Below are 23894 nucleotides of genomic sequence, written 5' to 3'. Positions count from 1 at the left end.
AGGTATTTGTAGTTGTCCACATATTCTAAGTCAGAGCCGTCCAGAGTAGTGATGTTGGACAGGCGGGCAGGTGCAGGCAGCGATCGGTTGAAGAGCATGCATTTAGTTTTACTTGTATTTAAGAGCAATTGGAGGCCACGGAAGGAGAGTTGTATGGCATTGAAGCTCGCCTGGAGGGTTGTTAACACAGTGTCAAAAGAAGGGCCAGAAGTATACAGAATAGTGTCGTCTGCGTAGAGGTGGATCAGAGAATCACCAGCAGCAAGAGCGACATCATTGATGTATACAGAGAAGAGAGTCGGTCCAAGAATTGAACCCTGTGGCACCCCCATAGAGACTGCCAGAGGCCCGGACAACAGACCCTCCGATTTGACACACTGAACTCGATCAGAGAAGTAGTTGGTGAACCAGGCGAGGCAATCATTAGAGAAACCAAGGCTGTCGAGTCTGCCGATGAGGATGTGGTGATTGACAGAGTCAAAAGCCTTGGCCAGGTCAATGAATACGGCTGCACAGTATTGTTTCCTATCGATGGCGATAGGATGGCGATGATTGCATTATGTCTACCAAGGATGTGATTGTTTGGAAGAATGAGTGGTGTTTAATCTGTTCTGATTAGCAGTTCATGTTTGGTTAATCTTTGAAGCCCTTGATTGTTAGCGATAGGATTTCTTTCACCGGTGTCATCTGTCTCCATCCACTCTTTCAGCACTTCACTCTCTTTGCCACTGGATCTCTAGCCCAGGGCCTTCTATTTACAAGAAGGCTCTAATCTAGTTTATAATCAATGCCAAATACCTAAGTGTCAACACGGGAAGTGCAGGGAACACAGGATGTTATGGCACCTTAATTGGGGAGGACGGGTTTGTGGTAATGGCTGGAGCGGAATGATTGGAATGATATCAAATACATCAATCACATGGTTTCCAGGTGTTTGATGTCATTCCATTTGCGCCATTCCTGGCATTATTATGAGCCGTCCTCCCCTTAGCAGCCTCCTGTGCTGGGGAAACCAGACAGACAACCTTGACTCAGGAGGATGACTCAGTAGGTGACAGCACAGAACCATACAATTACAGAAATAACCACTCCTTTCAAAATACATTGGATTCATAATAACTCTGTCTGTAAAACCCTTTCAGTTTCAAATTATAATAAGTAAAATACACATATGGAAATGTGCTCATGTAAAAAATGTAGCCTTGATTTAATTAGCCTATGGCGAGTGTAAAAATATGACCTAACTATTTGTGGTGTGTTATTCAATAGCTTGTCAAGCTGCCTGCAGTTCTTCGTGTTTTAGTTGTGGACATCATACAAATGCAGGTTTCGTCATAGCAACGATGCTAACTAAGCCTTTGCATGTTTTTTGGTAGTGGTATCAGCTGTTCCATGTCTTTGTCATTGAAGAATATAACGCTGTAATCAATGTGGTCTTTGTTTATTGTGGGTGTGGCCAAACCGAGGGGTGTGAGCTAGAGGGCGGGTGGTATCTGCGTGTTCGCGTCACAGGTTAGTGCTAGCTGTCAATTGCAAAACAAAACGTCTAACTACAACTTTATATTTTAGGCAAAACTTTGAACTCATGGTGGCAGGGAAATTAGCCTGGAATCCGCAATTATCTAGCTACTGTAATAGTAATGCATGAATGCCGCTGCTTTCGTCGTATAGCCTTTTTCACGAGGACGTACACTAGAGAGCTAGCTAGTGAGCTACCGCTAGCTAGCTGACTTGCTAAGTTAGCTACCTAAGAAGGTGAAAGAAGACGGCAGCTGAACCGAAGCTATACCAACTTACTCAGACCTATGCGACTGATATCAGGTAGTTCTTTATCTAGCTAGCCTTTCACTTATTATTTTGTTCACAACACAGCGATACATTGAGCTAATGCGCTGCAATTTGTATGTAATAAACATCTAGCTAGTGACCGCAATACGACCAATGAATAAGACCCTGGTTGTGGCAGTATATCACTGTTTTCTAGTCAATAGCTGTGCTCTCACAATTCGTGTAGCTAGCTTGGTTAGTCTACTTGTGGCTAAACTGTAAAGTATACTACTGGCGACAATGTTTCCGAAAATCTTGGGATTTTACACGTTTCTTGTCGTGCACACGTTTGCTGTGTCACGCACCGCAGAGAACAAGGGACTGTGCTGACTAGTTATGTATGATGATGTAGCTATCTGCAACCGCAAGAAAGGGCACTACACCAGACGGGAGAAACTGTCCATTTACCAGTTATGTTTAATATCCTCATTATTTTTAACTCTAGGCCAGGGCAAGTAATTGTACTCAACATTTACGTTATTAAATTGAAAGGAAATCTCATCACTTGTCAGTTGGCCTAGAATGCCAGTCTTAATTTGACCGTCATATGAGCTGCATTTAGACTAAACAAATATTACATTCATTGTATTTTTGCACAATCTGTCTTCTAAAAACTTCAATGGCATATGCATTGCAGGAGAGAGGGGACGTTTTATATTTCCACTGGAACATGGAAAATTGAACCGCTATTTGTGTTGGTGATATACCAAAGGGTCATAGTTATATGCATATAGTGCAGGAGAACAAGGTCAAAGTGGATGGTGCTTGTCGGTATGCAGGCCTTTGCCCTCCTAGGCAGTCAGAACCAGCTTGCCAGATGAAGAATGCTAATGAATAATTGAAGCACATGCAGCATATGATCAGCATGCTCTGGAACAATGAGGCTTTCAAACACTGCTATTTTATTGGTCCAAATGCTATCTGGATAATACTACAAATTCCTGATTGCTTACAGAGTTAGGCCTATTCCAGGGAGAGCTGGGGTTATTGCATGGGCCACTGCAGTAGAGCAAAGCTACTGGTTTCCTGTGATAGTGTTGATCAGCTTGACACAATTGCCTGTCCTCACATCCATGCTCAGAGCACATGGAACTGTGGTTTGTAGTAGCCTATGTTAAACAGGGAATGTGTTTGTATCAGACTAAAGTGGCATTAGGCTGTACTGTACCAATGCTCCTTTGTACTGGAAATGTGTGTTGATTTTGACACTGCGTGAACATGGGGTGTTCCCTAGTGTCCGGCTGTCGCTCTGTGGATCCAGTCCTATTTTCTGTACATTTAGGCCAGGGGTACTAACTTACCCTATGAGGTCCTGAGCCTGCTGGTTTTCTGTTCTACCTGATAATTAATTGTACACACCTGGTGTCAGTCACAGGTCTAAATTATTCCCTGACTAGAGGGGAACAATGAAAAATGCAGTGGAACTGTCTTCGAGGTCCAGAGTTGAGTTTGAGGGATGTAAGCCTATAGGGGGAGAGAACAGTTTGTAGTCATGACATGGTATCATGACATGGTATCATGACATTGGATTTTTTGAGTATTAGAACCTACTGTACAAGTTTAAAGTGCCAGATTGTGCAGAGGTTAAAGCCTATTGGGCTTAGGTCTTGTGATATTGGAGAAAGAATAGACTTTCTCCAGTATCACTAGATTCTCCCTGTTGGTGACCAGTCATCTAATCAGTTGCCTTACCCAATTGTAATCGGCAGCACATTGTTTGTACTTGGATAAGCAGTTAGAACCTTGGAGACTCTTGTTGCTTCATCCAAGTAGCCATTTTCTCTGGATTTCAAATTCTTGTGGATTTAATGGTCCCAGATGCAGGTTTTCCAATGTTAGTATTGTAGTTACTTGAGTACTCTGAGGGTCGAGGTGAGGACACATGACCAGTCATGGTCCTCAGTCAAAGAGCCAGTAGCTCTGAGGACCTTTTGAGTTTACTGAAAATCCATCTTCATGAAACATAATCCCTCTTCTGGGAAAACGAGGTCAAGGGAGTGAGTGGTTGTTTCTTAGTACAGTGTAAACGGGGAGCATGGACCCCAAGCTCTGTTGATACTATGTAATAGTGCTGCAGTTGATCCATGCCTGTCCTCAGGCTACTCAACTATAGTCTCCAACGCTGGACACTGCAGGGCGATGGCCCCTACACACAGATGCACATACTCTGCTAGTTTCTAGACTTAGTCAGTCTTTCTACTTGTGTTTTTGCATGTCTCATCACAAATGTTCTTCCTCCTCTCAATAGCGTGCATTCACCAACAGGAACCTCTAGCTCTTTACAATCCTCTTTTCTTTCAATTCTTAGCCACAATTGCACATTTAATCCCTGTGCAAAATATTTGTCCAATAATTAATTATTTTCTCTCGTTTCTGCTCTTTTACAACCATCTCCTTTTCAATGGCTCTCTCCCTTGCCCTCCTGTCCCTCCTTTGCCATCCTGTTTTGCTTCCTTCCGTCCTCTACTTCTTCCCCTATTCCTTCCTTCCCCCTGTACATTCCCCCTGCCAGTTTAGGGGTATTGTGTCTTCTGTACAGTAACAGTACATGCCTCTCACCCCGTCTCTCTCCTGGTGTGGTATACTGTAGGTGAGTGATGGAGACGAGAGAGTTGACCGTGGTGGCTGGCAGCTTCGTGGGGTTTCAGCTGCTCTTCTCCGTGGCCAGCCCGCTGTTCTCCTCAACTTTCACCCCTGGCTACGGCCGCCTGCCCTCCACCAAGCTCACTGAGTGGAACTCCAGGTACAATACCCTTCCAACAGGCCTCTTAACAGGTTTCACATTATAGACTAGTACTGTACCGTCTCTGCTGTAACACACTTCTATCAGACATTAACCCAGGCACACTGATCTTAAGTCAGAAATAGAGGTCGACCGATTCGGGCCGATTTCAAGTTTTCATGACAATCGTAATCTGCATTTTTGGACACCGATTATGGCCGATTACATTGCACTCCACGAGGAGACTGTGTGGCAAGTTGACTACCTGTTATGGGAGTGCAGCAAGGAGCCAAGGTAAGATGCTAGCTAGTATTAAACGTATCTTATAAAAAACAATAAATCTTAACATAATCACTAGTTAACTACACATGGTTGATGATATTACTAGTTTATCTAGCTTGTCCTGCGTTGCATATAATCGATGCGGTGCCTGTTAATTTATTATTGAATCACAGCCTACTTCCCCAAACGGGTGATTGAACAAGCGCATTCGTGAAAAAAGCACTGTCGTTGCACCAATGTGTACCTAACAATAAACATCAATGCCTTTCTTAAAATCAATACACAAGTATATATTTTTAAACCTGCATATTTAGTTAATATTGCCTGCTAACATGAATTTCTTTTAACTAGGGAAATTGTGTCACTTCTCTTGCGTTCTGTGCAAGCAGAGTCAGGGTATATGCAGCCGTTTGGGCCGCCTGGCTCGTTGCGAACTGTGTGAAGACCATTTCTTCCTAACAAAGACCGTAATTCATTTGCCAGAAGTGTACATAATTATGACATAACATTGAAGGTTGTGCAATGTAACAGCAATATTTAGACTTAGGGATGCCACCCTTTAGATAAAATACGGAATGGTTCTGTATTTCACTGAAATTTTACCATATTAATGACCTAAGGCTTGTATTTCTGTGTGTTATTATATTATAATTAAGTCTATGATTTGATAGAGCAGTCTGACTGAGCGGTGGTAGGCAGCAGCATGCTCGTAAGCATTCATTCAAACATCACTGTCCTGCATTTGCAGTTTATGAGCCTATCAACTCCTGAGATTAGGCTGGCAATACTAAAGTACCTATGAGAACATCCAATAGTCAAAGGTATATGAAATACAAATGGTATAGAGAGAAATAGTCCTATAATAACTACAACCTAAAACTTCTTACCTGGGAATATTGAAGACGCATGGTAAAAGGAACCACCAGCTTTCATATGGTCTGAGCAAGGAATTTAAACGTTAGCTTTTTTACATGGCACATATTGCACTTTTACATTCTTCTCCAACACTTTGTTTTTGCATTATTTAAACCAAATTGAATATGTTTCATTATTTATTTGAGACTAAATTAGATTTTATTGACGTATTAAGTTAAAATAAGTGTTCAGTATTGTTTTAATTGTTATTAATATTATATATATATATATATATATATATAAATCGGCCGATTAATCGGTATCGGCTTTTTTTGGTCCTCCAATTATCGGTATCGGCGTTGAAAAATCATAATCGGTCGACCTCTAGTCAGAAATGATAACTAGTCGAAAGGTAGGCTAACAAGTTAATGATTATGTAAATATTTATTCTCTACATTGCTTTTGGACTGGCTTTGCATTCAAATTGTTTTATTGTGCTGATACTTCTGCTATAATCAGACAAATCTTAATTATCTGACAAATCTTAATTATCTATCTACAATATCGTCATTTAGGTTGTTATGGGTCATCTTCTCAACTTTCCATAGTACACATCAGGGGCAGGGCTTTGAATTCAAAGATCAGAAATGTGTAATTAGTTAAGTTCAAAAGTTGCCAATTGGTGTTTGGAATGAGTTACTCAATCTATTGAATGGTATCTCTTCTTTGGTATCAGTTTGTCTTGAGCTGGTGAGCTGTACCCACTATTACCACTGTTCCCTCAAAACAAATGTTGCCCCCACTGAGCAAATTTCAGGCTTGCTGAGTGCTAACTTGACATTTCTGTGCAACCTCCAGCGTGTTTCTGTGAACACTGAGGCTGAACCCACTTTAAGTTAGAGTTTTAACAATGGCCAAGTAGTCTACTGTGGCTATTTGATTGTAATGTAGAGCTACCAGAGTGGCCACCATCAAAAACAATGGAGAAAATGCATCCCATAACATTAACATGGAAATGGCTGTTCTATCTTTCAGCCTACATTAGCAGCCAATGTGTGGTGTTCAATATAGGCCTACATTCCATGAGACTTTTGAAAAAAGAACTTGCAGGGCTTGATATTAACCTGTTTATCCACTTGTCCTTCGGACAAGGAGATTACTGAGAATGTTGTGGTGTTTGATGCAAGAAACCATTTTACAAAATAAAATGCTTTTTATTTCCATATTGACAGAAAATCTGACATTATGCTACCCTCTGTCTATTGGCTACTTAACTTATTCAAGCCTGTCTCAAAATACAACACCCCTTTAAGACAAAAAAAGCTCTTACCTGACTCGTTTTTCAAAGATGTCTAGAAATGTACACGTTTTGTGCTCTTGTAGGAAGCAATCACTCCCCTATTACTGACTACAAATGATCTATAACTGGGCTAATAACTAATTAACAAGAAAGGATATGAACAAAATGCAGCTCTAGCTTTGATCTCAAAACAAGCGCATCTACTCACAAACGCTCATGCTGTAAACACAGTCCAGTTCAAAGTAAATACATGGCAATGGTCTATTTGCATATAGGCCTACTGCAGCTCTGATTGTTTATGCCACACTGGTATTTGTAGAGTACGGGCTGAGTAGTGCGTGTCAATGTAATGGAATTCTTCTCCGATGTGTTCTGCCTACACCAAAATCTCTTGCATAGTTTGTTTTGTTTTGGTATGTTGCATTGACAGTGGCTAATATTGCGTTGATTTGATCACAATTGCCACAGTAAAGGGAAACTTTGATCGTGTTAACAGGGACAACTCTAGAACAGTGGTCACCAACCTTTTCTGAGTCAAGATCACATTCTGAGTCAAAATGCAAGCCGAGAATTACCTCGCCGCTTTTTTAAAAACATTACAAAAAAACGTACGCCTATGCAACATTGACCAATTAAAAACAGTACTGTAGTAATGAGGTTTGTGCAGTAAGCTATAGGCACAATACATTATCACCTCATATTGGTTTTGCTTGAATTGCCCAATGCGTTAATGTTTGGGCCATTTAAAAAAAATTATACTTCAAAATTTGAGGAAGGCTATATGATCACACCGGTAATAGATCCATTGTTGCATTACTTGTGAGGCACAGCTGATTGAGCATACATTTAAATAATTTGTCTTTTATTTTTATTTTACTTGGCTGATGGTGCCTGCATCTAATGGTCAGTCTCAGCGGAGGGAGAGAATAGCAGACTGAGGTTCCACCTCTCAACATCCCTCCGCTCTCTCTTTCCTCCACTGACACTGACCAAAAAGGGACACCGTCTTCCAGCTGATGGCAACTCAAGTTGCACCGTTATTTCTGCCTCATGCACAAATTCATGTTGTTACTCCTATGAACAGAGAAAGTGAAATATTAAAAGACCCAAGCTGCTAATAATTACAGCAATGCAAGCCTATAGATACACTTTCCTACTCATTCATTACTGCTGCAGTGCGTGTTGTAGCGCTGAGTGGAAATGGGAAGAACATGTGTTTTATGGCTTATAAAAGTGTTGAATACAAAGTGTTGACAGTGCTGAGTGAGAACTTTAACGTGATCTCACTCATAAAACAGCAGCTCTTTGACGTATTTGTTGACAGTCTCTCTAGTCATGGTTTTAAACATTTTGAAATCTCACAGTATCAATTTTGCTGTAGCTTTCTTTTATGCCTGCTACGTTACTGCCAACACAGTAATCTGAGCCAACCGATTGGCCAGCGGTATCGGTTGCACCTACCTACCTAAAATAGGAGCACAAGGCTTTATCGTTGTTTAGTTTTTTTACAGAAAGGTTTGTCGATCGACTAGGAATGCCTTGGAGATCGACCAGTTGATCGCAATTCACCTGTTGGTGACCACTGCTCTAAAAAGTTGAGAGAAGTTCAATCTCGTGCTTCCCCCTGTGGGCTGATATTTCTTCTGCGCGGCAGTCCTGGGGGGAGCTGCGCGGCAGTCCTGGGGGGAGCTGCGCGGCAGTCCTGGGGGGAGCTGCGCGGCAGTCCTGGGGGGAGCTGCGCGGCAGTCCTGGGGGGAGCTGCGCGGCAGTCCTGGGCCTCAGTTCATACAGGGGTCATGCACACTGAACACTGCTACAGGATGTGTGTAGTGTACCATGGCATAACAAGCCAAAGGTGACGCACTGATCGTGGTTGAAGTTTGATTCAAAGTTACCCTTCATTGCATAACGGCTCCCAGTGTGTCAGTGTGTTATTATTTATTCAAGCTTTGCTTGTAAAGAGACACAGAGAATATCTACAGAAAGATGCACAGCAGAGATGTAAGCCTGAGGCGTAGGCTAAGGAACACGTCACTAGCTAGATGTTCAATTCAAATGGGCTAAAGGGAGAGCAAATGCACTTGCCCCTTCTGCTTCATAAGAGACTGTCTCAAATTCCACTCTCCTCCTTGGTCATGGCAGTTATACGCTCTCAGACAGTCATGTTATAATGGTGACACTAAAAATAACAATGTTCATTGTACAGTGGCTGGTCTATGAAGCCAGCATAGCTAGGCCTGTGGTGCTGCTGGTGTGCCCAGGGTCTGGGGACTGTGTGTACGGGTGAGGGGCGATAAGAGGCGTGGTAACACTGGAGTTCTCTTCACTAGCCCAGATAAAGAGTCCCAGAGGTCAACGAGACCTGAGTAGTTTCAAACACACACGATTCTCCTTCAAATTAGTTCCATTGCCAAGGTTCCACACGGCCCAAATGAGGTTTCTTCATCGTGTTCTCAGTGCTATAAAGGATGTTATTGTTATGTTACTTGAACTGTTTATTAGTATTACTGCTGCCGTGGTGCTAGTCTTGCATCATTCTCTGCCATGGCGCTAACTGTCCCTGTTTCTGTGTGCTTGCCCAGATTGGTGTCCACTGTCCATGCTCTGATCGTGGGCCTCTTCTGTCTCTACATCCTGTGGTTTGATGATGCTGTCAACACAGACCCCGTCTGGTAAGATGAACTGCATTACTGTCTGCTGTCTGTCTAGCAGCCATGGCTACTAGCCTACCCCAAGAGGGTGGGAAGGATGATGCTGCCATTCCCCACTGTCAGAGAGAAATCTCAGTGGAGTCTCCAGAGAGGTGTAGATTCAGTGGATTTGTCCTTTCATTGTCTTTTCTATGTTCTCTCCTACTGCTGACTGTGATTACATCATTGTATCCTGAAAGAGAGGAATGGTAATTTCCCCCTCTCTCTCCCTTCTGTTTCTGTCTTCTACTCTCTTCGCTCTCCTCTTTCTCTGTCTTCTACTCTCGTGTTTCTCTCCTTCTGTTTCTCTTCCTCTGATCAGACAGACCAGAGTCCTGCCAACAAGGCTCCTTTTCATAGCAAACAAAAACAGCCCAGTCTTCAGCCCCCCCTCTTCCTCCTCCCTCCCCTTCTGGTGACCCTCTCCCCTGAGTCCCCCTGACCCCCAGCAGCACCCTGCGTCTCTGGCTGTCTGATCAATACAGCACTTCCCTCGCTCTCATTGTCTGTCTGTCGCTGATGTAGCGGAGAAAAGGGGAAGTGAAGGGCCAATGGGGAGGAGTCCTGCCACCCCCCTTCATCTGCTCTGTGTCCAAATGTCTCACATTTAGACTACTCTCTTTTTCCTTCTTTCTTTGTTGTTCCTCTACTCTCATAGGGTTTGTTTAATAGGGGTGTAATTGTTGTACCCTCCCAGCCCAAGTCATGTTGACTTGTTTTTTTCCTTTGTTTTGGTCTGTGTAGTATTGGTACTATCCTTTTGTCTCTTATATATTTGCTTTCCTGCCCATCTCTTTAAGTTTCTTACTTTTCATCTATTTAGACTGGTAGCCATGTTATTTTGCTAGCGCAGTAGCTAGTTCCTCTTATTGCAACACTGAATGGCGTAAGCATTAAATCCTCAGACAATCTGATTGCATTACAGCATCATTTATACATGCCACAGACTGGCATTGTGCTGGGCTTCACAGAACTAACCGCCCACAAACCTGCATTGTGACAGATTCAGCTTCTCGCAACGTCACTCTGGCGGTTCTGCCTGGGTTTTGTTGTCGTAATCCAATCAATCCAAAGCGTTTTCCAAATCCGCCTCCCTCACATCGCTTGAATGGTTTATCTGAGCTTTAAAAGTACGATGTAACCAGTGAGAGCAGAATACAGACTCAATTGGTTTAAAACAATAGTGCTCAGTTGGTTGATCAGAGTTCAGTGATGTAACCTCAGGTGTGGCTTACTGTAACATTAAGATCCCTTTATTGGTCAAATACACACAAGGTCCAACTGAACTGTGACTTCTGCTTTTTAACCCAACACCTCCAAAAGACACATGCATACACATAAATATAGAGGTTTTGGAGAGGTGCAGGGGACTACCACCCCGGGCGCCCGGGGAGCTGTTGCTGGGTGGGGGTTAAGTGCCTCGCTCACAGACAACGGCAGGCAATGGAATCTAGGATTTGATACCAGCAACCCTCCGGTTGCCAGCTCACTTCCCGACAGATTTTTCCCGGCAGACCCGGGATTCAAACTGGCAACCGTCCGGTTGCTGGCTCGCCTCTAACCACTAGGCTACCTGCTGCCCTGCCATACCTGGATCAGTGATGGAATCTGAGAACCTTTGGACCGATCTCATCCTGACCCCTCCTGTTGCTCTGTCTGAAGTTTATCTCTTAGCTTTAACAGATTTATCTACGAATGGCTTTGATTCTCTATATGGGTGAATAGATTATTAGGCTTATGGGTGAGCTCCAGGATGTGCAGTAAACATGAGGAAGTGGAGAAACGATTGGCTGCATATGACATTGATCTTGGATACATGAGTGGGGTTCAGAGAGGATGTTGCACTCAGACATACCCTGAACGGGTACGTTGGGGTGAAGGTCGGTAGAGGTGAGGGAGGGCGGTGTCACGTGGAGCCCCCCTCTGATCCAGAGAGCACGTCGTGGTGTGCTGTCACAGAGAGCCATGACCCCGCCCTCAGCAACAGGATACCTGTGATGGAGAGAGGCCAACATCAGTTTCAGTGTCACTTTACTGAGACACACACATTATTTTGACCACAGTCACTTAGCAGATGCTCTTGTCAAGCGCCTCTTGCACTCTAGTCAACACACAGGCCTAGGCAGTAAATGTGGCCCATGTGATACGGTGAACTGATAACCATGGCGTTGCCCAAACCTTTGTCCAAGCAACTGAGTCGTACAATCCACTCCTACAGTCAAGAGAAGAGTGGTTCTCATTCTTACAGTATGTACTATATGCAGGCTACTGCTCACATGTACACACATCCTGACATGTATTTGTCCATGAGCACACAATCCCACAAGGATACAGCAGGCAAACAGAAACACACCCTCTGTATGTGAGCACAATGCATTTGTCAACACAGTGCTATTTAAACTGGACCTTCCCTGGACACGGGTATCTCAGTAGTAGCAAGACTATGACTCATGACATGGCCATGAGAAGAATGTGCCTATTTGAATGCTAGAAAAAAGATTGTAGTTAGAAGTTTCCTTTTTTTAAATTAACTCTCATTGGAGACCCCTGCAGTAGACTTCACTAATACAGTATGTAGAATGTTTTGTGGACTTCACTAGATTTCTGTGAAATCGTAAGTAGCTTTTGTTTCTGTTTTACTGTAGTTTTACTGCATTAATCTGTAATGTGGCAACTGTTATTCTGAAAGAACACTTTGTTTTGTTTTTGCTGTACAGGGGGGAGCCTGGACTAGTGAAACTTAATGTGGCCATAACGTGTGGTTATTTGCTCTATGGTGAGTCTCTCTCTCCTCATTTTTATCCTCTTGTATAACAATAAGCCATCCACATTTCTCTGTGGACAGTAGATGAAAATAATAAACTGTGTGCTAACTACCCACTTGTTGTTCTGTGTAGACCTTGTGCTTCTGGCCACTAACTGGAGCACAATGGGGGACAGCTTTTTTGTCTGTCACCACTTGGCGGCGCTCTATGCATATGGATATGTCTTGGTGAGTCTGGGGGGAAACAATGAGCACAATGGCTCTTTTGGTTCTTTGGGTTTTGGTATTGAAATACTCAAGTCTTCTTTCTAAAGATGTGTTGCACATTTAGTCTGTTTTTAGTTTATTTCTGCCCATGTCTATTTGTGGTAATACGTCTTTACACTCTCTGCAGTCTCGTGGCGTGCTTCCTTATTTCGCCAACTTCCGTCTCATTTCAGAGTTATCCACACCTTTTGTGAACCAAAGGTAAGCTAGCTCCACTTTTACCCTATATTAATGAATATTCCTGTTTATCAGCCCCTACCTCTGTCAGTGTTGACATTATTCCATTCTCATCCATGTATAGGTGGTTCTACGAGGTGCTGAAGTACCCTCGCTCGGACCGCTTGGTTGTGGCCAACGGCATGGCCATGGCAGTGGTCTTCTTCATGGTGCGCATCTTCGTCATGCCTCCCTACTGGGCTCGGGTGTTTGCCACCTTTGGTACGGAGGCCTTCGAGCGCTTGGGCATCGGTGCTCAGGTGGCCTGGATCACATCCTGTATCGCCCTGGACATCCTCAACACCATCTGGATGTACAAGATCGCCCGCGGCTGCTACAAGGTCATGATGGGCGCCAGCGGCAGGAAGGCCAAAGAGGTCTCCCCGCTCAAGCAGAACCATGTGAATAACCACACAGACTAAGAGATACTGGCCGGAGGGGGGGAGATAGGAAGGACTTCAAGGGCTCTTATAGCCCCTGCTAGCTCCAGCCTTGCTATTATCTCCATACCCAGAAATCATGCAGCCGAATGGAGTCAGGTCCTCATCAGATTCAGCCTCACAGAATGAGACTGGTCCCACACTAGCTTCTGTACCTCAGTGTTTCATCAATGGTATGGAGGTACCCTGGCTGAGTTTTGTTGGAGATGACAGAGTAGCTGTTAAGGACACTCATTCTTGTTCACCTTCAACTTCAACCCAAGCTCAGTCATCTGAAGTGCCTGTGATGGACAGGTAGAAAGCAATAAAAGAAGAAACCGTACTCTGGCTCTGTCGGAAACTCCCTCGGCCATCATCGTTTACCCTTTTCAGTTCCCTGACCCGTCCACCCAGAGGAGAGCCTCCTTCTTTGCCCACAGAATAAGGACCTGTTAGTGTGCCAGTTTGTGCTAGTTTGACAGACCGAGACACCACAATGCCTCTTACTGCATTTGCTGTGGCCTCCTTTTTATGAACATCACCTACATCGCCAGCAGACCGGTCCCCCGCTCACAGCAACAGTTCAGATTGAATCCCATCCACAGCCTGGATGCACATCCAGGGGAAATGGAGACAGGGATGTGGGGATTGGATCCTGCCGCCAACTCTCCGGAATCATGTTTTTCATTGGGCGCTTTTGCCTCATCTCATCCAGGGTCGGGCTGTGTTGTGTTTGGGTCTCAGTTATCTCATTTGTTCCTCCTGTTACTCAACATCAAAACCAGGAATTGACATCAACGCGTCTTAACTTCACTACACTCATAACCCTCTGTCACAGCGGAGCTGTTAAATCCATCCAGTTTGATGCTTCTGTTCTACCTCTCCCCTGCCTTATAAAGACTTGTCAGTCCCTCCATATGAGAATAATCACAGAGTTTTTTTCTCCTTCTGTCAACATGTTTTAGCCTTTGAAAAGATCTCATCCATTATCTCTAGTTCAGTGGACTGGAAAGGACGTTTTCTCTCAGTTTCTCTGGAGATTTTCCCAGCCACTGCAGTGTAACACTACTGTTAAACACAACACTTGTTCTAGTGTCTATCTAAGGTACCTCTGGGGATTTTAACTTCCATTTTCTCTATTTTCTGTGTTATATTGAGAACTGAATTTGGAACGAGCGTGTCCTTTTTGGAGGGAAGCGTTCTCCTGTCTTAGGTGCTGTTCTGCCTACAGGGTGGCAGCCATAGGAATGCTAGAAATATGATGTTCCCAATCGTTTCTATAGATATTCATGTAAGATCAATTATGAATTACCTATCAGACAAGAACAGCCATAAGCTGGCAATGTTGTACTATATGTGTAGCCATGTAAAGTCCTACTGTATTACTCAGTTGGAAATCGTCCTTTCAAATCAAGTTGATTTGATTGATTCAAATCACTGAGAGCTTGTAAAGAAAACATTGGATTATGATGATTTATACTCTAGTTTGGATCACTAAACAGGATAAATATGAATTGCATTAATCTATGGGTTCCTCTGCACTTCATTTTAATCAGTGCATTTTATGTTTTTCACCCAGCTGTATTGAGTGCATGTTAAGTGTTTTGTTTTCTGTCCTCCTCCTGTCCCTAAAGCGTTGACGTCGTTTGGGACGGGGGTCTGAAATGTTTGACTGTTCACTGTGGAATTAAAGCACACTCCCCATGATAGAGCAATAACCTTTTGAGCCCCTCCATGTACCACCGAGGAGGGTTGTATTGTCGTGCCTTTACGCAACAGGAAATCTAATGCGGTCCGGTAGAGATTAGCATGACATTTTAATGTAAAACTGCTGTTTTCCTATTTTCTCGCTATTGTAATCTCTTCTCTCTATGGATACTGTTATGTATATATTTTTGTACCCTGCACAATAATGAATCCAGACAAGTATTCTCCAAAGTTGACCCCTCTGTAGGGCCTGCTTGTTTTTCTTCTGAATACGGGATCAGGCCTCGATATGAATGTTGTGGTGGTTCTAGTGACATTAGGAGGAGTGGGAAGTGGCTTAGAGGCTGCTGGTTATGACCAGAATGAAGATGAGATTGGAAATGTAATTATTGTCATGTAGTTATTCAGCTACATCAGCTCGGTTGAGAAGCTAGTGAAATTCAGCTCACTCTTCTCACCCAGTCCTCCAATACTTCAAGCTGTGAATAGAGCAACATGTTTGTATCATTCATCAGTCAAGAAAACAATATTTTCAACTGAGTACATGTGTAGCCTGATGAGGAGATTTCTGGTTCGCCAGTAGGCTGTGGTGTGCATTTAAGTCTGCTTCGGATGCCTGTGAGAGAGGTTGTACTTCTGCACAATGTCCAATGTTTGTACAAACTATTAATTGGATGTGTAGTGTTTCACTGGCTTCAGTTTGTCTGTGGTGTGTTGAATTGCAATGTAGACCTCTGGGTGATTTAAAAATAGTCAAAGTTTTGGTTTTTGGAAATGAGGAAGTGACACGGCGGTTTCTGTAACATCATGCCCGAGTGCACTTGTATCTGCAAGAAATAACCGTGTGACCTTTTATCCCTTTGAAAGGCTAACATTGTGTATTAAGAGAAGGTACAGATGGTCTCAGGTCCTGGTGAGAAATGAGGACATGTTGTAGCTCCTGGAAGAACTGGTAGAACCGTTGTATTTATTTCAGCTGCATTGCATGCATTTCATCTCTTTTGTAAGGTTGAACTTAGCAGCGTCTCAAGACTTTTAGCCATTTGATACTAAATGTCATGGATTAGCCAGAAAATAACCTTTGACTGAATCAATGAATTCTTGCCCCAGCTTTTTGTGGCCTCTCTCGGATAGTCCTGCTTCACCTGTGGAGCATATCTGTAGACCGCAGCAGTCGCATCCTTTAAGTCACAAGGAGGTGCGGAGATAGAACAAATGAAGTCAAGAAAATAACTAATATACATGATGGTGATGAAACGAGTGAACATGAACTAATGAGGAAAAAAAACATAGATCATATGTTGCCAGTGGGTTTTTGGTTGTTTTTATTTCTTATTTTAATGCAATGACATTTATTGTTACATTATTTTCTGAATATTTTAATGTGAAAAGAACAATACATGGGCCTTAGGGTCCCTGTCTCAACACCATGTGATTTAGATTGTGTACAATGACCACTACTAATGAAGTCGTTGTAGCACTGAAAGTTCAGACTTACTTGAAAGTTTTGCTCTTCAATAAATTTGAAGACAGAAAAAAGATTTGTCTCAATCGTTGCTTTTTGGCTTCAGAGTAACAATTCAAACACCATTGACTTTCATGTATTTTGTTTACACTGGTGCACACAAACTGAGACAATTTCATAAATACTGCATGTTGGATGCATCGTAGTCAGAATGCGTACAGCAGTGTTGGATGGTTCTAAGCCTTCTAAGGTATGTCTGGCTCAGTCCAGTCTAGCTAGTCCATCACATTTTAATTGTCACATGCTTCGTAAACAACAGGTGTAGACTAATAGTGAAATGCTTACTTACGGCCCCTTCCCAACAATGCAGAATAAAAATAAGTGACATGAGAAATAAATACACAATGAGCAATGATAGTTTGGCTGCATACAGGGGGTAGCAGTACAGTCGATGTGCAGGGGTCCGAGGAAATTTAAGTAGATATGTGCATATAGGTAGGGCTACTGCGTGGTGCAGCAGTCTAAGACACTATCTCAGTACTAGAGGCGTCAATACAGACACCCTGGTTCGAATCCAGGCTGTATCACAACCGGCCGTGATTGGGAGTCCCATAGGGCGGTGCACAATTGGCCCAGCGTCTTACGGGTTTGGCCGTCATTGTAAGTAAGAATTTGTTCTTAACTGACTTGCATAGTTAAATAAAGGTTACATAAAAAAATGAAAAAGGGATAGTGACTAGGCAACAGGATAGATAATAGTTACAGTGAGGGAAAAAAGTATTTGATCCCCTGCTGATTTTGTACGTTTGCCCACTGACAAAGAAATGATCAGTCTATAATTTTAATGGTAGGTTTATTTGAACAGTGAGAGACAGAATAACAACAAAAATATCCAGAAAAACGCATGTCAAAAATGTTATAAATTGATTTGCATTTTAATGAGGGAAATAAGTATTTGACCCCCTCTCAATCAGAAAGATTTCTGGCTCCCAGGTGTCTTTCATACAGGTAACGAGCTGAGATTAGGAGCACACTCTTAAAGGGAGTGCTCCTAATCTCAGTTTCTTACCTGTATAAAAGACACCTGTCCACAGAAGCAATCAATCAATCAGATTCCAAACTCTCCACCATGGCCAAGACCAAAGAGCTCTCCAAGGATGTCAGGGACAAGATTGTAGATCTACACAAGGCTGGAATGGGCTACAAGACCATTGCCAAGCAGCTTGGTGAGAAGGTGACAACAGTTGGTGTGATTATTCGCAAATGGAAGAAACACAAAAGAACTGTCAATCTCCCTTGGCCTAGGGCTCCATGCAAGATCTCACCTCGTGGAGTTGCAATGATCATGAGAATGGTGAGGAATCAGCCCAGAACTACACAGGAGGATCTTGTCAATGATATCAAGGCAGCTGGGACCATAGTCACCAAGAAAACAATTGGTAACACACTACGCCGTGAAGGACTGAAATCCTGCAGCGCCCGCAAGGTCCCCCTGCTCAAGAAAGCACATATACATGCCCGTCTGAAGTTTGCCAATGAACATCTGAATGATTCAGAGGACAACTGGGTGAACGTGTTGTGGTCAGACGAGACCAAAATGGAGTTCTTTGGCATCAACTCAACTTGTCGTGTTTGGAGGAGGAGGAATGCTGCCTATGACCCCAAGAAACCATCCCCACCGTCAAACATGGAGGTGGAAACATTATGCTTTGGGGGTGTTTTTCTGCTAAGGGGACAGGACAACTTCACCGCATCAAAGGGACGATGGACGGGGCCATGTACCGTCAAATCTTGGGTGAAAACCTCCTTCCCTCAGCCAGGGTATTGAAAATGGGTCGTGGATGGGTATTCCAGCATGACAATGACCCAAAACACACGGCCAAGGCAACAAAGGAGTGGCTCAAGAAAAAGCACATTAAGGTCCTGGAGTGGCCTAGCCAGTCTCCAGACCTTAATCCCATAGAAAATCTGTGGAGGGAGCTGAAGGTTCGAGTTGCCAAACGTCAGCCTCGAAACCTTAATGACTTGAAGAAGATCTGCAAAGAGGAGTGGGACAAAATCCCTCCTGAGATGTGTGCAAACCTTGTGGCCAACTACAAGAAACATCTGACCTCTGTGATTGCCAACAAGGGTTTTGCCACCAAGTACTAAGTCATGTTTTGCAGAGGGGTCAAATACTTATTTCCCTCATTAAAATGCAAATCAATTTATAAATTTTTTGACATGCGTTTTTCTGGATTTTTTTGTTGATATTCTGTCTCTCACTGTTCAAATAAACCTACCATTAAAATTACAGACTGATCATTTCAATGTCAGTGGGCAAACGAACAAAATCAGCAGGGGATCAAATACTTTTTTCCCTCACTGTACCTGTGTGAGAGGGTGCCAGCTACCGCTCCTCTTCTGCCCATTCTACAGGAGTTGGAGAGAAAGAAGCATCTGAACCACTGTTTGGCTCTGATTGAATCCAGCTCTACCGTGTGCGCCGGTCAAGGGGCTGGGTCACAGACTGGGCCTGAAGAGCGTTACCAAACATGGTCACATGAGAGTCAATGAAAATCTCTTCTGCTACACACTCAAAACACACACACACACTATGTCACCTACACTAGTACACAACATAAATGCCCAGACGTCAGTGCTTGTAATGTTTTTGTAGTCTGACTGAATCTGGAAATCTGTTGGTGCTCCTTGGATCACAAATCTGTCTGTTTACTGTAAGTGGATAGTGTATTTGAAAACACGGATTCGATCATTTAGGTCTATAAGTATTAGTAAAATCTCCTTTTCCATTTTTACATAGCATCTTCACAGCTTTCAGCAGTTACATTCAGCATTCAAGCTCCCCATGTCTTTAGCCAGCACTATTGAGCAACATATTGTTACATTAAACTAACAAATGCAGTATTGGGATGTTTGAGGAGGTATTTGTGCAGAAAGCTTTCCCAGCCTTAAAAAAACTACTCTGAAATCAACATTCCAGACTTCTGAGAGGCTATTAAAAATAACATATTTTTTACAAGGTACTTGAAACCCTTGACAATTCAGTGGGGATTTAACATGACTTTTAATCAGTTTAACAAATAGCACTTTGCTATACTATACACAAACATTTTATAAAAGCACCCAGACACTTGGGTATTAATTCACACAAAAAATTATTAGTCAAGCCCAGAATTTGTTTAAACTTTCAGTCCTACTGTACATAGACAGCCAAAATGATGATGCTAACACCCCAGCCTCCTGAATTCTTCTCAGCCTAGGTTGAGGAGGCCTTCTACCCTAAATAGCCAGACAGAGTGGATGAGGGTGTGGAGAGGGGGGAGCTGGAACTTCGGAAATGACCCTCTACCATCCAGAACAGCAGTTTTCTGTCTCTCGCTGCTTCTCCATCTTTCTCAACAGTTCCAGCTACACATGTGCACATTTCTTTGCTTTGTCAAATATTATGACTTGCACAATTTGTCTGCCTCTCTTGGATCTCGTAGCTCTCCCAAAGCCTCAGTCTTCTCATCTCCCTTTGCCTGAGCTCTGTTTGTATCCTAGGTGTCCTTCCTACCAAGGTGTACCCTCTCTAATGCCTCTTTTCTTGTGTTTCTAATTCAGTTTGAGTTTAAAGTTGTAAAGTTATCCAAACCTTGTCATCTCAAGACTCCATGCAACACAGTATTTCCAGTATGTTAGCGTTCAAATAAACAGATCATCATAAGAGGTTTCCAATCTGGAGGTGTGGTATGTTCCCTATGCTTCCTCTCACTGTAAATGACCCACAAAAGACCCACTGCACAGCAAATATGTAACAGTAGTTCATTATCAGTTTGAGGGATTCCACTTTCACATCACATTACATCTGGGCTGCTCCAGCCAGTTATGGCCCTTCCTTCTCCCATCATGCCCAAATAAAGTGTCCAAATTCCTCCTGTGTGCCTCTTCTCTCCTTGAGATGTTTATAAGACCCTTGCTTGGTCCCACACTCAGCTACTCTCTCTCTCTCTCTCTGTGCTTGTGCGCTTCTGTATTTCACTGACAGTCTGTTTATGGCCACGTTACATAAGGCTCCACTATAATTTTAGTTTGTCATCACAGTTGCAGCCTCATACCTAAAGTAATACTTTAAGGTGAGCTTTAAAGGGGCAATCAGCAGTTGTTACATCCATTTTTAGACATAAATTAATGTTTCCATTGATTCTTGAAGAATGTAACTTATAAATGCCTCATGAGCTTAGTTTTAATGTCCTACCCCATCAGAACCCAAAATATAAGCATTTTATACTCCAATGTTTATAAACAAATTCAATGTAAACAAACACTGTATACCCTCAACATGGTTAAAACTATAATGTTGATATTATGGATGGTCAGTCCTTGCATCCATAGGTCTGTCTATGAATTTGAGAGTGATTACATTTCTCCAGCCCCATCCCTCAGCTTTTTACCAAAACAGTGGTTATTGTTTCAACTGCTGATTGGCCCTTTATGGTTTATGAGTCCTATCTGTTATGCTGGTGAATGAGGACCCAAAAGCGACTTAACAGAAACAGAGTCTTTATTCCAGTCTTAAACAAAAGCGATACTCCTGGATATATCTTAGGTAAATACAAAACAGGAAAACTGAAATCCTCTCGTCAGTAGAGAGGAACGACTGGAGACGCGACCACAGACTGCAGGTCGCTTCGGGAAGGCACAGGCCGTAGCTGACATAGACACCTGCTCACACGCAGCATCTGAAGAAGGCAAAAACACGACAGGGCGGAACAAGGACACAGAACAGCAAACATCAAACAAGGATCCGACAAGGACAGAAGCGGAAAACAGAGGGAGAAATAGGGACTCTAATCAGAGGGCAAAATAGGGGACAGGTGTGAAAGAGTAAATGAGGTAGTTAGGAGAATGAGGAACAGCTGCGAGCAGGAACGGAACGATAGAGAGAGAGAGCGAAAGAGGGAGAGAGAGGGATAGAAAGAGGGAAAGAACCTAATAAGACCAGCAGAGGGAAACGAATAGAAGGGAAGCACAGGGACAAGACATGATAATCAATGACAAAACATGACAGTACCCCCCCACTCACCGAGCGCCTCCTGGCGCACTCGAGGAGGAACCCTGGCGGCAACGGAGGAAATCATCAATCAACGAACGGTCCAGCACGTCCCGAGATGGAACCCAACTCCTCTCCTCAGGACCGTAACCCTCCCAATCCACTAAGTACTGGTGACCACGTCCCCGAGAACGCATGTCCATGATCTTCCGTACCTTGTAAATAGGTGCGCCCTCGACAAGGACGGGGGGGGGGGAGGGAAGACGAACGGGGGCGCGAAGAAAAGGCTTGACACAGGAGACATGGAAGACAGGGTGGACGCGACGAAGATGTCGCGGAAGAAGCAGTCGCACAGCGACAGGATTGACGACCTGAGAGACACGGAACGGACCAATGAACCGCGGAGTCAACTTGCGAGAAGCTGTCGTAAGGGGAAGGTTACGAGTGGAAAGCCACACTCTCTGACCGCGACAATACCTAGGACTCTTAATCCTACGTTTATTGGCGGCTCTCACAGTCTGCGCCCTGTAACGGCAAAGTGCAGACCTGACCCTCCTCCAGGTGCGCTCACAACGTTGGACAAAAGCCTGAGCGGAGGGAACGCTGGACTCGGCGAGCTGGGACGAGAACAGAGGAGGCTGGTACCCAAGACTACTCTGAAACGGAGATAGCCCAGTAGCAGACGAAGGAAGCGAGTTGTGAGCGTATTCTGCCCAGGGGAGCTGTTCTGCCCAAGACGCAGGGTTTCGAAAAGAAAGGCTGCGTAATATGCGACCAATCGTCTGATTGGCTCTTTCTGCTTGACCGTTAGACTGGGGATGAAAACCGGAAGAGAGACTGACGGAAGCACCAATCAAACGACAGAACTCCCTCCAAAACTGTGACGTGAATTGCGGACCTCTGTCTGAAACGGCGTCTAACGGGAGGCCATGAATTCTGAACACATTCTCAATGATGATTTGTGCCGTCTCCTTAGCGGAAGGAAGCTTAGCGAGGGGAATGAAATGTGCCGCCTTAGAGAACCTATCGACAACCGTAAGAATCACAGTCTTCCCCGCAGACGAAGGCAGACCGGTAATAAAGTCTAAGGCGATGTGAGACCATGGTCGAGAAGGAATGGGAAGCGGTCTGAGACGACCGGCAGGAGGAGAGTTACCTGACTTAGTCTGCGCGCAGTCCGAACAAGCAGCCACGAAACGGCGCGTGTCACGCTCCTGAGTAGGCCACCAAAACCGCTGGCGAATAGAAGCAAGCGTACCCCGAACGCCGGGGTGGCCAGCTAACTTGGCAGAGTGAGCCCACTGAAGAACAGCCAGACGAGTAGAGACAGGAACGAAAAGAAGGTTACTAGGACAAGCGCGCGGCGACGCAGTGTGAGTGAGAGCTTGCTTTACCTGTCTCTCAATTCCCCATACAGTCAACCCGACAACACGCCCTTCAGGGAGAATCCCCTCGGGGTCGGTAGAAGCCACAGAAGAACTAAAGAGACGGGATAAGGCATCAGGCTTGGTGTTCTTATTTCCCGGGCGATAAGAAATCACGAACTCGAAACGAGTGAAAAACAACGCCCAACGAGCTTGACGTGCATTAAGTCGTTTGGCAGAACGGATGTACTCAAGGTTCTTATGGTCAGTCCAAACGACAAAAGGGACGGTCGCCCCCTCCAACCACTGTCGCCATTCGCCTAGGGCTAAGCGGATGGCGAGCAGTTCGCGGTTACCCACATCATAGTTGCGTTCCGATGGCGACAGGCGATGAGAAAAATAAGCGCAAGGATGGACCTTATCGTCTGAATGGAAGCGCTGGGACAGAATGGCTCCCACGCCCACCTCTGAAGCGTCAACCTCGACAATGAATTGTTTAGTGACGTCAGGAGTAACAAGGATAGGAGCGGATGTAAATCGCTTCTTGAGGAGATCAAAAGCTCCCTGGGCGGAACCGGACCACTTAAAGCACGTCTTGACAGAAGTAAGAGCTGTGAGAGGAGCAGCCGCTTGACCGAAATTACGAATGAAACGCCGATAGAAATTAGCGAAACCGAGAAAGCGCTGCAACTCGACACGTGACTTAGGAACGGGCCAATCGCTGACAGCCTGGACCTTAGCGGGATCCATCTGAATGCCTTCAGCGGAAATAACAGAACCGAGAAATGTGACAGAGGAGACATGAAAGGCGCACTTCTCAGCCTTCACGTAGAGACAATTCTCTAAAAGGCGCTGGAGTACACGTCGAACGTGCTGAACATGAATCTCGAGTGACGGTGAAAAAATCAGGATATCGTCAAGGTAAACGAAAACAAAGATGTTCAGCATGTCTCTCAGTACATCATTAACTAATGCCTGAAA

The 23894-nt window shown here is 44.1% G+C and overlaps 1 protein-coding gene across 2 annotated transcripts; it reads left to right on the top strand.

Moving 5' to 3' along the window:
- Nucleotides 1-1438: 1438 nt before the first annotated feature.
- Nucleotides 1439-16590, top strand: LOC139565490 (TLC domain-containing protein 4-B-like). 2 transcript variants are annotated; one of them, XM_071385884.1, is made up of 7 exons: nt 1439-1512; nt 4418-4570; nt 9569-9658; nt 12394-12452; nt 12574-12668; nt 12835-12908; nt 13009-16590. In XM_071385884.1, the coding sequence occupies exons 2-7, from the start codon at nt 4425-4427 to the stop codon at nt 13343-13345; spliced, it is 801 nt and encodes a 266-aa protein (XP_071241985.1). In that variant the 5' UTR covers nt 1439-1512; nt 4418-4424; the 3' UTR covers nt 13346-16590. The 2 variants fall into 2 exon arrangements, with proteins under 2 accessions (XP_071241985.1, XP_071241983.1); XM_071385882.1 differs by having other exon boundaries at nt 1464-1821.
- Nucleotides 16591-23894: the final 7304 nt, after the last annotated feature.

This window comes from Salvelinus alpinus, chromosome 36 (assembly GCF_045679555.1).
Source record: "Salvelinus alpinus chromosome 36, SLU_Salpinus.1, whole genome shotgun sequence".
Lineage (NCBI taxonomy): Eukaryota > Metazoa > Chordata > Actinopteri > Salmoniformes > Salmonidae > Salvelinus > Salvelinus alpinus.
The sequence above is the reverse complement of the archived record's forward strand: the minus strand, read 5'-3'. Positions and strand labels throughout refer to the sequence as shown.